The following is a 13,884-nucleotide window of genomic DNA, read 5'->3' as shown; positions in this document are numbered from 1 at the left end:
TTCTCTGGGCCTCAGTGGCCTTATGCATTAAGTGGAGATAACAATATCGTTTACCACAGAGGGTTGTGGCGAGGAATATCGAAATGCCAGTGCGAGACGAGCGCTCAGCACCGCCCCAGCCCCGCGAAGTGTTCAGTGTCAGCTGCTGGCATAGTCCCGGCCGGTGAATGAGGGTTAATGTTGGGAACTTGTGTCAGCATCAGTATTTGTAATAGCGTTAAAAGAGCAGGGCATAAAACGTACATACATATATAAATATATGAATCTATATATAATAATTGGGTCACTATGCTGTGCACCAGAAACACCGCATTGTAAATCAACTATACTTAAAAAAAAAAGAGCAGGGCAGATGTTGCCCTACTGTGCTGTCAACTGGTGTCCCTGGGGATACCTGGCTATACCATGGGCATACCCTGTCCCTGACAACACTGTCATCAAATGGATTAACCTTAAAGTTCTGCTCCATTACAAAGCCACAAAATGATCCTATTAAAATGACTTGCCATAAAGTCCTCAAATAGAACCCCAGATTTACACACTGAAACCCTCTTCTCCTACCCCGACCTCAAGCACATTACTGGATAACTGGATCTCAAGACAGAGCTCAGGAGTCTCACCCGGAACTTCTGATTGATGGGATAGACGACTTTTGCCTTCAGTGCAAACGCTGTGATATTGCTGTTGAAAGACGGGTCACATTCCTGGGAAGGAAGAAGAACAAATGGCATGGGGGAGCTTTCTGTAAAATGAAGGACAAACCACCAAGAGTTTCCAAAATGCTACATGCCACTTGCAACAGTGGCTTTGGGAAGGGACCGTAATAGGCATATTTAGATCCAAGTAAGTGCTCACTTGCTAGAAGGATGGGTGGATGGAAACTCGGGTGGATGGAAACTCGGGTGGATGGATAGATGGATGGGTGGGTGGGTGAGTGGACGGATGGATGGATGGATGGATGGATAGATGGATAGAGAAATGGAAAAACAGGTGAATGGATGAATGGATGGATAGGTGGACATATGAATGGATGGGCAGGTGGATGGATGGATGGACAGAAAAAAATGCATGAATGGATGGACTGATAAGACATATGAATGGACAGATAGACAGGCAGGTGGATGGATAGGTGGACAGACAGGTATATGAATGGATGCAGGAGGGAGGGATATACAGATGGGTGGATGGATGAATGAACAGATGTTAAATAGCACATTCTCCACTTAATTCCAAGTCTTCCACTTTGGGAGAACTAAGGATTTAAATAATATAATACCAAAAAATTTCCTAAAATTGTGAACTGCCTTCTGGTGGAATAAGAAAACACAGAATAATTTTAGCACTCCCAGGTGTACAAACACATCCATGTGGCAATATTCATGCAAGACTTTCTATTACACCCTTCAATGAAAAGAAGTGGTTGGGCAGATCGTTTCACTTTTCTGAGCCTCAGTTTCCCAGAGAGTAAGCAGGCAGTGTACCCGCCCTCAAAGATGGCGCAGATAAAGCCCCCGCAGAGGTGCCAGAGCAGAGGAGAAGCAAGGCAATGGACGGCTCTAAGTCGCGGGAGGAAAGAGCCACCCCAAACCGTGCTCAGGCACCACCTCCCCTGGCCACAGCGGGACGGATGGTCCACATCCCCACCTCTCTGCATCCTTAGGGCTGCCCCTGCCCTTCACACGGTTGGTACAAACAACCAGGAAGTGGATGCAGGTGAGCAGGCAGACGGGTCAGGAGCCTGGCACCCTAGACAGTGAGGAATCACTGCTCAGCGACTCAGAACAGACTGCCAGGTGAAAACCACACCTACGTCAGGTCTGCTGCTCCCAGTGAAATCCTAAAGAAACCGCTGTCACAAAGGCCCGGTTTCTGACTGCTGAGCAGACCTTGGACTCACACAGCCTGTTGGGGGGATGCGGGAGAATGTGTCACTCCCCCACGAGATGCGGTGTTCAAACAGCACCTGAGCCTGCAACGTGGCCCACCTCCCTCTCCTGAGGGGGTTTCGCTGTGATCCCTCTGAGGAGGGCGGGCGGAAGCCATCTGGCCAGGGACCCAGTTCTGCCATTTCTCTCTCTGTCTTACGACTTAGAATGCGGGAAGACCACCAACTTACGCTACCTCCTTAAATTTCCAAGGACCTTGCCATTCCCAGCTGGGGAAGATGACACAGAGAGGTTCAGCCATGCGCCCAAGGTCACACAGCTACTAAATGCCAGAATCAAGATTTGAACTCAGATTCCCCGGCTCCGGAGTTCCTCCTGTTTAGCTGACACCATTCTGTCTCCTTCAACACGACACAAATAAGAACAAGAATAAGAGCCACGCGATTAAAAGGGGAGTGGGAGTCAGTGGAGAAGGCCCGGGCTCGGCTCCACCATGCCCCAGGGACACAAGTCAGACCCCGAGATGCTCTGCCACTCCCACTCCCCACCTGCCACGTCCCATCAACCACAAATCCCACCAACTTCACCTCCTAAATATCTCTCAAATTCACAGCCCTGGCCCAAGCCGCCATCATATTTACCCTAAAGACCTGCAACAGCCTCCTAACTGGCTCCCCTTCCATGTCTCGAGGGCCTACTATGTGTTAAGCGCTTTACGCACGGTTGTTCATTAAATGATCCCACAGCAGTCCGCTTGGGGAAGTTCACGCTTTTATGATCGTGCCCATTTGATAGAAAGACAAAGCGAGGCTCAGAGATGGACACCTTCCAATCCATTCTCCAGGTGGCAGTCAAATCACCTTTTCAACATACAATTCCCATCGCATCCTGGCTTCAAAGCCCTCCTGGCAGACCACCGCCTGCGCCCGGCCCCCGGCTTGAGTCTTTGCCAGAGGACAGTTATAAAAACGCAGCGTGGCTGTGAGATTAAAAAGGGTGACTTCAGAACTGGTGATGTCCTCTTTGGGGCCCAGTGCAACATGAAAGCGGTCGGGGAGGTCTTACGCAAAAGTGATTCAGAACTTCAAGACATCAAGGTCAAGAAACTAGGGGGAAAGGGTTACCGGGCAAGGGAGACACCCCGATGAAGCCAGCCCCGGCTGGTGTCCAGTGAAGACATACTTTTTCAAGGAAAGACGCAAAAGCAGGGAGGACATTGTGCATTTCTAAACTTCTTCCAAACAGAGGTGAAAAGAAAGGACAGAATGAAAGGGGTAGAAAGTGAGAGGAAGGCTTGGTCTCTGCCTTCATCTTCAAAAGTTGGAGAGTTCATCTTCAAAAGGGAAGACACCAAACCAACATCGCTCTTCAGGTGACAAACGAAATACATGAAGAAAAGGACACTGACGCAGGCCCCCCTGAGCCGTAAGGAAGCAGACACTGAGGGTCGGGAGCCTGGCCTCTTTGTAGTTTTCACAGCTCTTCTAACTAAATTCGGTGTCCTCCACGTTCTGATCATCCAACCATAGTAATAACAATTATTCAGCAAATTGGCTGCAGTGCACATTTACAATGTAAAGCTTCCTCAGCTGAAGCAATGCCATCACTCAGAAAAATTAGTTAAAATATAATTGGAGGAAGAGAAAAGCCGTCTCACCCACGGACAAAAGGTGCTCTTTTTAGCCAATGCACACACACACCCTTAGGGGAGCTATGCCCGCCCCCTCCAAAGCCAAGGGATGGGAGGAGGCTGTGGAGTAGCATGCCTCAGAGCCTTCTGGAATCTGCTGTTTGGTTTTGGCCGACGTGAGCTGTTTATCAACAGAGTTCATGCAAGGAGCGGCATGAACCCCAAATGCCTTGGTTTTCTGTGCATCCGAGGACATCGGGGTTACAGTACAACTCAGCCTGTCGAGATCGACCCTGCCCACATTCTTTGACAAGCTCGCACTGCAGAAGGCAGGGGCGTTTTGGCGAGCCAGTCACCGGAACGGGCAGATCTGTAACTTAACTCTTGGCAATTATTAGCTTGATAATGGGCATGGGTGAGGCACAGCTAAATAGTTAACAGGTAAAGCATGCAGAAGAAATGGGTTAGCCTTCCGGGGAGGCAGAGAGACTTGTCTCTCCCACAAACAAGGGCCCTGAGCACTCACCCTATGGTATAAATGTTCGCAGAGTTGATTCATGGGTGATCCCAGGGAGTGGCAATCATTACTGTCATCATCAAGCTGAGAACCCTGAGGCTCAGAGAGGCTGTGTTTCTTGCCCACCATCACACAGCAAACAGACAGAGCTGGCCCTGGGTTCCAGGATTCTGGATCCGAAAACAGTGTTGTTTCCATCCTCTCTGAGGCTACCAGCTGTCGGAGCAGGGCTTTTAAGAATAGCTTTATTGAGATGGAATTCACGGAGCATGCAATTGAACCATGTAAATTGTACCATTTAATAATTTTTAGTATATTCACAGATATGTTGACTTTAGAATATTTTTATCATCTCAATAAGAAACCCCAAAACCTTTAGCTATCACCCCTAGTCCCCCTGTTCCCATCCCCAGCCTGAGCAACCACCAATCCACTTCCTGTCTCTGAAAGTGTACCTGTTCTGGACATTTCTGATGAATAGATCCTGTAACATGTGGTCTTTTGAGACAGGTTCTTCCAGTGAGTGTACAATTTTCAAGGTTCATTCATGCTGTTTTTATGGCTGAATAGTATTCCACGGTATGGACAGACCATTCTGTTTATTCCATCAGCTGGTGGACATTTGAGTCTCTGCGTTTTGGCTATTGTGAAATGGGCTGTCGTGAACATCTGTGTACACATTTTTATGTGGACATATGTTTTCATTTCTGTGAGCAGGGTTTTAATAAGATGTCATGATGGGAACAGAAAGCTTGAGGCCAAGTCTGAGTAACAGAGGAACGAATGCCCGATTCGGGCTGGAGCGACGCTGCCCCGGACTCCCCTCCTGGGCCTCCAGGAGCTGCCCTCAGTTTCCTTTCATAAAGGAGAGCGGTTTCCCCAGTCTCCCCTCTAATAAACTGATTTCTCATGGGAAAAAAAACCCTCAAAACTGTCACTGTCAGACAGGTATACACAGGCCCACAGAGATGCATGCGGAGAGAGACACCAAAAAAGATAGGCTCACAGAGAGATGCACTGATACACCCACACAGACGTGGACACACGGGAGAGACAAGCACCTAGAAACAGAGAGTCCAAGAGTAAGGGCCAGAGACACAGAGCACAGACGAAGTGCCGACTCATCTCCGGGAAGCCACCACTCTGGACTGCCGGGCACTCTCGCTTCCTTGCCAGCTCCCCACGTCGGCCCCGGGGAGGGCGGCCAGTCCCTCCACGGGGACTGCCCAGTGTGGGCAAGGGAAGCCCTGTCTCCAGAATCCTTGTGAAGCAGCAGCAGCAGATGACTGTCGAAAATGATTTTTCAGATCGCTAGAAGCTTCCCTTACTGATTTCAAACTTCCTTGTGAAATTCGTTTTAAAACACCCAGCCCACTTTCCGCCCGTGGTAAGCAGAGGCTGCAGACCAGGACTGAAATGTCAGAGGCGGTAGGCGGTGGGGAGGGCTGCCCTCCCGGGCAGGGGCTGACTGGACCCAGGTCCAAATCTCAGCCACGGGACTCGGGACAGTGACCGAGCTCCCTGAGTCTTGGCTTCCTCATCTGGACAATGGGTGTATAAGCCAGGCCATGGGGTGCTGAGAGGACTGCATGAAAACAACTCACGTGCGTGTTCACATCACTTAAAAATGACACACGTGAAAATGCCTGGAATTCAGCAGGTGCTAAACAAGAAACTTAGCTCAATCTTTCCCCTTTTCCCAGCATCTCTCTCCCTCTTTCTCTCTACCTACCTACCTAGATACCTGTATTCACCTTTGGACAATTGAGGCAGACTGACGGTTGTCTGTGGTACTTTCAGGGGCCAGGAAGTGACCGGGAATAACACATCTCTGGAGGAAACCCCTCCTCACCCATGGAGCTCACACAGGAGGTGACGCCCTAGGAACCGGCTCAGGCTGGACAGAGAGCAGAGGGGACCATAAGGAAGGTACAGGGGCCAGCTACCTTTTAATATCGCCTTCAGAGGCCCAGAAGTCCCATTCTAGATTTTAACTTAAAAGAAATAAAACAAAGAATGAAACAAACTTATACACAAACGTTCCCAGAAACCCCACACTGTGTGCACATTCCCACAGTGGATGGAGCGAGTCAAAGAATCACTGATGAGTGAAACAAGGACACGGACAAGCAGGCACAAGGAAGCATATGCTGGCATTTACAGAAGCTTTGAGAAGAGCAAAACCAGTCTTGGAGATGGAAATCACAACAGCGGCTGCCTGTGGAAGGGGCGCTAGAGAACTTTCCAGAGTTAGGAACATTCCTGATTGGGGTCTTGGTTACAAAGGTGGAAACATTTCTCATTCATCAAACTGTCCACTTCAAATCCGTGCATTTTATTACATGTAAATTACACCCCCAAAAGAAGCCTGTTGGGACATGAGATGCCAGTGGGTTGTCTGGACGCCATGCAGGTAGGACACAGGGACACCCAATAGGAACCTCCTCCAACACCCCCGACACCCAGCTTACATCCAGAGCCTCCTCGTCCTTGGACGTTGGCACTTCTCTCTTCCTCCTCTGGGATGGGGAGCCAGTTTCCGACGGGGTCTGTACGTTAGACTCCAAATTCTTGAGTAGGCTCTGAGTGTCGTCTTTCTAAAATCCAAAGGCGGGGCAGGATGGGAGAGCACATTGAATCGGTCAACCATGGGGTCATTGCAACTTTAGCCATCAGCCCCCACCCCCAGCAGTCATGTCTGCTCATCTCCAGGCCAGTGCCTGGACCTCTCTGTGCAGTGCTCCCATGCCCACCTGTGGTCAGCTACATCCTTCAAGACTGTCCAGGTGTCCCCTTCCTGAGAAACCCCCCAAAGCCCCATCTCAGTGTGTCCTCAGGGCCTGGGGGCAATACTTGGAACGAAGCTCATTCCATTGTTCTTCTGAGTTGGTGCCCGAATCTACCCCCCACCCCCGCCACCCCTGGAAGCCTGTGAGCGCCTTCTGGGGCGGGGACAGGGTAACAGCTCAACATGGAGAATGACCCAAACATATTAATACTCTTGTTATTTCCAATAATGGCATTGCATGATTTTTAAGAAAATACTTTAGGTAACCTTAAACTATAGGATGGCCTCTAGGGTGAACTATAGTCGATCCTCATTATTTGTGGACTCTGTATTGGCAAGTTTGCCTACCTGCTATAACTTTTGGCCACCCCCAAATCAGCACTTGTGAGCTGCTGTGGTCATTCCTGGACATGAGCAGAACTGTCAAAACTTTGAGTTGCCCAACATGCGATTTCCAGCTGAGTTTGAACAAGGCAATGCTCTGGTTCTGCCTTCTTGTTTTCAGCCCATCCTGCAAGCAAGCGTCCTTTCCAAGTTCGATTTAGTGCCATTCCTTTTTCACATCTCTGTGCTTTTTGTGGATGATTTTGTTGTTTAAAATGACCCCTGAAGTGTGCTGAAGTGCTGTCTAGTGTTTCTAAGCACAAGAAGGCTGCAATGTGCTTTATGGAGAAAATGCATGTGTTAACTGGCTCTGTTTGGGCGTGTGTTACAGTGCTGCTGGCATGAGTTCAAGGTTAATGAATCAACAATACGTTAAATAAGGTGTCTTTCAACAGAAATACATATAAAACAAGGTTACGTATTGATGGATTAACGAAAAGGTTATGACCATAATCTTATAGAAGCCCCACCCTGCGTCTCCCACAGGAGCAATGCTTCCGTATCTGTTCTGTAAAATCACTTGCAGAATTATCAACTGTATTTAAAATCCTATTATGCCAGAGACACTTCTCAAACCTCTCCTTGGCCACTGGCTGCTTCTGGGTATGAAGAAATATCACCAGTTTGTCACTCTGTTAAGCAGCAACTGCCACACAGCATCTATTCAGTGCCAAGCGTTATTCTATTGCTGGGAATAGAGTAATGAACAAAATGAGTAAAGCCCCTGCCTTCAGGGATTTTACATTCTAGAGACAGAAGACAGGCATAAGCAAACAAAGAAATAAATATATAGTATGTCAGAGGCGGTAAGTGCTGGTACTATAGGGAAAACTAACAGAAGATGGGGGAATGGAGAGTGATGCGAGGGGAGGGCCTCTTGGACAAGGCGGCATTTGAAAAAAAAAAAACTTGAAGGAAGTGAGAAAGCAAGTAAGCCATTCAGGTATCTCAGGAACAAGCATTCCAGGGCAAGGGCACAGCAGGTGCAAAGGCCCTGAGGCAGGGGCATGCTTGGCACGTCCAGGGAAGTCCATGTGGCTGGAGCCGTCTGGGGTGAGGTAGACAGGGTTAGATGATGAAGCCAGAGATTTAAGGGTTGTTTGTTTGGTGGTTGTAGCTGACCAGTCCAAGGCGTCTGCAGGGAAGAACTCAGTCACATCACCCTACAGTAAAGACTCCAGGAGAAAAACCTCATTCACCTTGTGGGGGAGAATCAGGTTTCTGCTCCCCAGTTAAAAAGGACCAGGAGGTCAAGGGTCACCAGCCATTTGAGGACAGACTCCAATATGAAAGACAAACCCCAAAACAAACAAAAGGAAAAAGCAAGCAGAAAATAGACACTGCATGGACCCCCAATGTGTCCAAGAAAACTGAAAACGAACAAAAGTAATGTCCTCAGAGAGATAAGAAGAGATACCACATTCACAAAATAAGAACAGGATAGTGTAAACATAGAATGTTCTGAGGACAAATAAGAACTCTTGAAAATTAAAAATGTGAAAAACTCATTACAAGTATAAAGTTGAGAAAAGTCTCCCAGGAAACAGTGTAAAAATGTAAGGAGATGGAAAACAAGCAGAAAGAAAACTTCAGAGGCCCAACTCAGCCAAAAACTGATAGGAGTTCCTGAAAGAAGCAACAGAACATTTAAAAGGAAAAGAGTCATCAAAGAATCAAGAAAATGAGTTTCTAGAACAAAAACAGAATGCACAGTACAATGGACGGCATTCGACTACCACCAAGACCCACCCTGGTACACTTCACATACTGGGAGCAAAGCCAGAATCTTTTAAGATTCTACAGAGGAGCAAAAGAAAAAAAAAAAGATTCCATGCAAAGTATTAAGGATCAAAACACAACCCAATTTCTTAACATCAACAATGGAAGCTCTAAGATAGTGAAAAATGTTCAAAATTCTGCAGAAAGATTATTTTCAACCTGGAGAATTAAGTATAAAGACAGAAGAACATAGATATTTTCAGACACAGAAATTCTCAAAAGAACTTCTATTCATCTTTTTCTCAGAAAGCTACTAGAGGATGTGCTGCAGCTGAATAAGGAAATTACCCAAGAAAGACAGTGGAGGGGATCCTGAAAGAGGGTCCATCCCAGGAGAGAGGTGCAGAAGTTTCCACCCAGTGGCCCTGAGAAGTCCCAGTGGTGGCAGCAAAAGCCTACAGCGGCTGCTTCTCGAAATTCAGGAACAGAAAGGTCACGGGAGAGCTTGTTAAACTCAGCTTGCTGGACTCACCTCCAGAGATTCTCATCGGTGAGTCTGGGGTGGGGCCCAAGAACTAGTATTTCTAACAAGTTCCCAGGGGATGCTGATGCTGCAGGTCTGGTCCACACTGAGTGCAGCAATGGTCTAGACGCAACCAGCTGAGATGGGAGAGGTCAGAAGCTTTTTGGAAGAGAAGTTTTTCTAAAAGATAAAACTGATCAAATACCTAATGTCTTAAGAGGAGATGTAGACGAATAGGGAAGAGTTTATTGTGAAATGAACGGTAAGTATATAGAATCTAAGGAAATGAAAAAACTGGGTAATTATTAATTTCAGAGAAAACAAAATATTGTGCAAAAAAAAGAAAGTAACCATAATTACAGCTAATCCTTGACTTCCAGTGAATTAAGTTTACAAAATTGGAATAATGAAAACACCAAATACTGATTTAACCAAAATTACCCTATAACCACACAGGGAGGTGGAGGTTGCAGTGGTGGACAGTGGGAGGGGGATATAAATATGAAGGAGGGGAGAAAAGAAAGCAAAATCACTCCCCACTTCCATAGTGGGAAGTCAAGCAGCCATGTAAACAAGTTATTCAGAAATGGAAAGTAAATGACCAAAATAGCCAGCTGAACAAGAATTGAACAAGGTGGCTTCGCAGAAGTGGGAAATGGGTGGGGTGAACATTTTAAATTACATGCATGTGTCACTTTGATGTCAAAAAAACGTTTCAATGATGAAATAAAGAAAACTAATAAAATAAAACAAAAACCGCAAAAGGAAAGTGGTCCAAGATAGAATTGTGAGCTGGGTGACTTGGACCAGAGGAGGACAGAGTGTCCAGGACCCATGAGAGAGGAAGTGCTTGATCTAGCCTGAGGGTTGGGACACTTTCCTACGTGGATTTCTCTCTGGGTCCTGAAGGATGAGCGGGACGAGAGGACAAGAGGACGAGAAAGGTTTCGGCTGGCAGAGAACAGATGAGCACAAGTGCAGAGGCATCTGGGGACCAAGGGGACTCTGGGTGGCTGGATGCCCCGGGGACGGTAAGCCACCTGATGCACCATGCTGGGAAAACGGACATGAGCTTGAGTGGGCAACCAGGAGCCAGTGGAGCTTTTTAACCAGGACAGTCATATTGTTGGATGTACATTTTGTAAATGGAGACTAGAGGCAGGAGATGAAATAAAGGAGGATACGTAGGAAAAAAGAGTTGCCAAGGTCACATCCACACCATCAGAAAATCCCACCAGCCCCACCCTTGAGCCAGAGACCCCCCTCATGGCTACAAGCCTAGTCTGAGCCACCACCACCTTCAGCTGGACTAGTGTAGCTGTTACGGACCAGCTGTGCAAACCCAGGCAGCTTGTGAGCCTCTGGGCTACCACTAAAGTCTGAATGTTTGTGTCCCGCTGTCCCCACCCCACCCCACCCCACCCCGGCTGGCTTCTTATGTTGAAATCCTAATCCTCGACGCAATGGTATTGGGAGGTGGAGTCTCTGGAAGGTGATCAGGTCGTGAGGGTGAGGTCCTCATGAATGGGATTACTGCCCTGATAGAAGAGGCCCCTGCAATCTCCACTGCCCCTTCTGACTTGCGAAGACACAGAAGTCAGCTTTCTGCAACCTGGAAGAGGACTTTCGCCAGAGCCCAGCATGCTGGCACCCTGACCTTGGACTTCCAGCTCCCAGAACTGTGAGAAATAAGTTTCTGCTGTTCAAAATCTACCTAGTTTATGGTATTTTTATTATCACAGCCTGAACAGACTAAGACAGATACCACGTGCCGCTTCAGCAGGTAGCAGGTGGTTAAAAGCTCTGACTTAGGGGTTCAGACAGGCTGGGCTTGAAGTCCACCCCCCCTGCTCACCCCTTGTGTGCCCCTGGACAAAGAACAGCCTTCCAGAGCCTTGATGTCCTCACTGGAAAATGAGGATAACGACAGTCAACACGCAGAGGCTTGGAGTGAGGATCCAGAAGCAAATGCCCACAAGCACCTGGCCCGGGGCCTGGCACCCAGGAAAGACTCTGACGTGTTACTTCCCTCTTCACACAAGGAGCCTGTCTCAATCACCAGCAGGATGCGACAACCTCAAACCTACCTACAAGCACCTTGCACGTGGTTAGTTTCAACCTATGTCGCACGAACTCCGGAAGTCACCTGCCAGGTGAGAGAGCCTGGCTTACCATTGCTGGGTTCATCTCCTTCTCACGTGGGCCAGGAGTAGGGGAACAAGACCATACTACCTTATCCCAGATCCCACCACACTTTCTGCTTCTATGAGGTCAAAGCTGCAGGGTCCTAAAACACTGATCATATCACCGTTGATCGAATGACTGTCGGATGCTCCACATCTCCACACAACATCTGATTCTACAACAGCTGTATGAAGCATCCGTTAATTCCGTCAGGTGGCCACCTGTGACCCATTCCCTCCACCTCCAGTATGGTGGCTTTGGGGTTAGACACACACCTATCCTTTTGGCAAGTTATTTTAACTTCTCTGTGCCTCAGTTTCCTCATCTGAAAAATGGGGACATTAATAGCACAAGCTCACAAAGCTGTCTTGGAGATTCAGTGAGATCATTCAGGTAGAGGGTCAGTGCCTGGCATACAGCCAGCATTCAATAAATGCTAGTATTTTTCATTTCCCCATCACAGAACTCATCAGGCTGTTATAATAAAATGTTTACTTGGAATCTGTCCATCTCTGTCTCCCTCTGAAGGCTGTGAACCTCCAGGGGCAGGCGCAGGGTCTTCCCCGCACATTGATGGGGCGTCTAAGCCTAGTGGCAGGCAGTAGAAGGTGCTCAGCAAACTTTTGGGTAAGTGTTGAGCGCATGCTGATGTAGCAGCGGGGGCTCCTGAGGGGCTAGCTGGGTGATCCACACAGCAAGGAAGCAGAACGGGCACCCAGGGGTGGGAATCCCCAGTCCTCCTGTCCACCGCGCTGAGCGGGACCCACCAGTCCAAATCCTTGCTGTTACAGACGAGGAGACAGGCTCCCGGGCGTTCAGGGGCTAACGTCATCCAGCGCTGTTGGATGGTGCAGACACCTCTGGGGTACCCCAAGCCACAGCCTTCCCTCATTTGGCCGCTTCCCTCTGAAATCACAGTCTCCAGCCGCCTCTGGAGCACCCGGGGAACCCTGCCGCACAGGGCCCATTGCGCACGATGCCCGCGAACACGCTCAAGTGGACGCAGAGCCGGGGCTGGAGCCCGGACCCCAGAGCCCGGACCCCAGAGCCGAGGAGGACCGCGCCGCGTGCACCCTCACACCCCGGCCTACCTGGTGCCGAGGCCGCGGGCGGGCGGCGCGGCAGCCCAGCCAGAGGCCGAGGCCGAGGCCGAGCGCGGCGCCCAGCAGCACGGCGGGGGCCAGCAGGGCGGGCGCCGGCCGCACCGCGTCCCGGCCCAGCAGCAGCCGCGCGTCGCTCCCGCAGGTCGCCGCGCCGCGGGCCATCGGGGGCGCTCAGGCGGCCCGCCCGCCGCATCCTGCCCGCCGCCGCGCGCTGCCCGGGCCCGCCGCCCGGGGCACCATCCCCGCCAGGCCCGCGACGCCGGATAGGGCCCCCCACCGTGGGCCAGGGGCGCGGGGCGCGCTCCGCCGACTTCTCCGGCCTGCGCAGCCTCCTTCCTCCCGCTCCTCTCCCCCTGCCCAGCGCGGCCCCGCGCAGGGCGGAGCCTGGACCCGCCGCCCAAACTTTGAGCCACCCCCGCCCCAGCCCTGCCTTTCCACTGAGCATGCCCCGCGGCGAGGGGCGCTTCTCAGCGAGGAGGGCCTTCGGGCAGGAGTCTTGTTTTGCATCGGCTTCTTGACTTCCAGCGGGGAAGGGAACCCCAGCTACGGAGGAGGGCGTTGCTCAGTTAAGTTGCGTGCTTACGCTTTGTTAAGCTGTTAGCCTGACGACCTGAGTAACTTTAAAAAAAATTTTTTTTTTAATTTTGGGGAGAGGAGATAATTGGGCTTATTTATTTATTTTTAATGGAGGTACTGGGGATTAAACACACGCATTCTACAACTGAGTTTTGCCGTGTCCCTACTCCCCCCACCCCCCTTTCTTCACAGCCTTCTGAGATGGGTACCATTTATGCACCCATGCTCAGGGTCAGAGCTAAGTGACCCAATCAGGTCTGACTCAGCCTTACTGCTGACCTCTACTGATTGGCCATCCTTGGGCCACACAGCCTGTAAACTTGTTTGCCTGAAAAACTCCTGTTTTAATACTTTTTTTTTCCAGGGATAGTCACTGCTTTCTCCTAAGACAATGCATTTGGAGACTGTTACACCCAGCCCCTGCTGGAGACACTGCCGGGTCATTCCTTCACTCAGCATTTACACAGAACCTACTGTTTGAACCAGCATCAGGCCAGTGACCAATCAGACAAGGCCCAGGCAGTGAGGAGCTGACGGCTCTGTGGGGAGATAGTCAGATGAGTTCAGCATCTCT

The 13,884-nt window shown here is 49.7% G+C and overlaps 2 protein-coding genes across 6 annotated transcripts in view; one reads left to right on the top strand and one right to left on the bottom strand.

Annotated features, from left to right (window-relative positions):
* The window catches only part of EVC (EvC ciliary complex subunit 1), a 66,849-nt gene extending 53,938 nt beyond the window's left edge, over nucleotides 1-12,911 (bottom strand). For all 4 annotated transcript variants that reach the window (XR_010381951.1, XM_031437594.2, XM_064488167.1 and 1 more), the window contains exons 1-3: nucleotides 12,723-12,911; nucleotides 6,505-6,630; nucleotides 621-704 (exon numbers count right to left, since the gene is read on the bottom strand). Coding sequence is in view for 3 of the 4 variants with exons in the window: in XM_031437594.2 (XP_031293454.2) it covers nucleotides 621-704; nucleotides 6,505-6,630; nucleotides 12,723-12,896 (384 nt within the window). In the remaining variant the exon portion in view is untranslated. The remainder of the gene's footprint in view (nucleotides 1-620; nucleotides 705-6,504; nucleotides 6,631-12,722) is intronic.
* EVC2 (EvC ciliary complex subunit 2) overlaps nucleotides 12,197-13,884 on the top strand; it is a 123,398-nt gene continuing 121,710 nt past the window's right edge. The window contains exon 1 of one of the 2 annotated variants that reach the window (XM_064488136.1): nucleotides 12,197-12,258. In XM_064488136.1, the coding sequence (XP_064344206.1) occupies nucleotides 12,205-12,258 (54 nt within the window). In that variant the 5' untranslated portion in view covers nucleotides 12,197-12,204. Of the gene's footprint in view, nucleotides 12,259-13,150; nucleotides 13,300-13,884 lie in introns of those variants that run through there. The other variant, XM_031437527.2, reaches the window with a different exon arrangement.

This window comes from Camelus dromedarius, chromosome 1 (genome assembly GCF_036321535.1).
Source record: "Camelus dromedarius isolate mCamDro1 chromosome 1, mCamDro1.pat, whole genome shotgun sequence".
Classification (NCBI taxonomy): domain Eukaryota; kingdom Metazoa; phylum Chordata; class Mammalia; order Artiodactyla; family Camelidae; genus Camelus; species Camelus dromedarius.
Note: the sequence above shows the minus strand (reverse complement) of the source record. Positions and strands in the feature narration are given on the sequence as shown.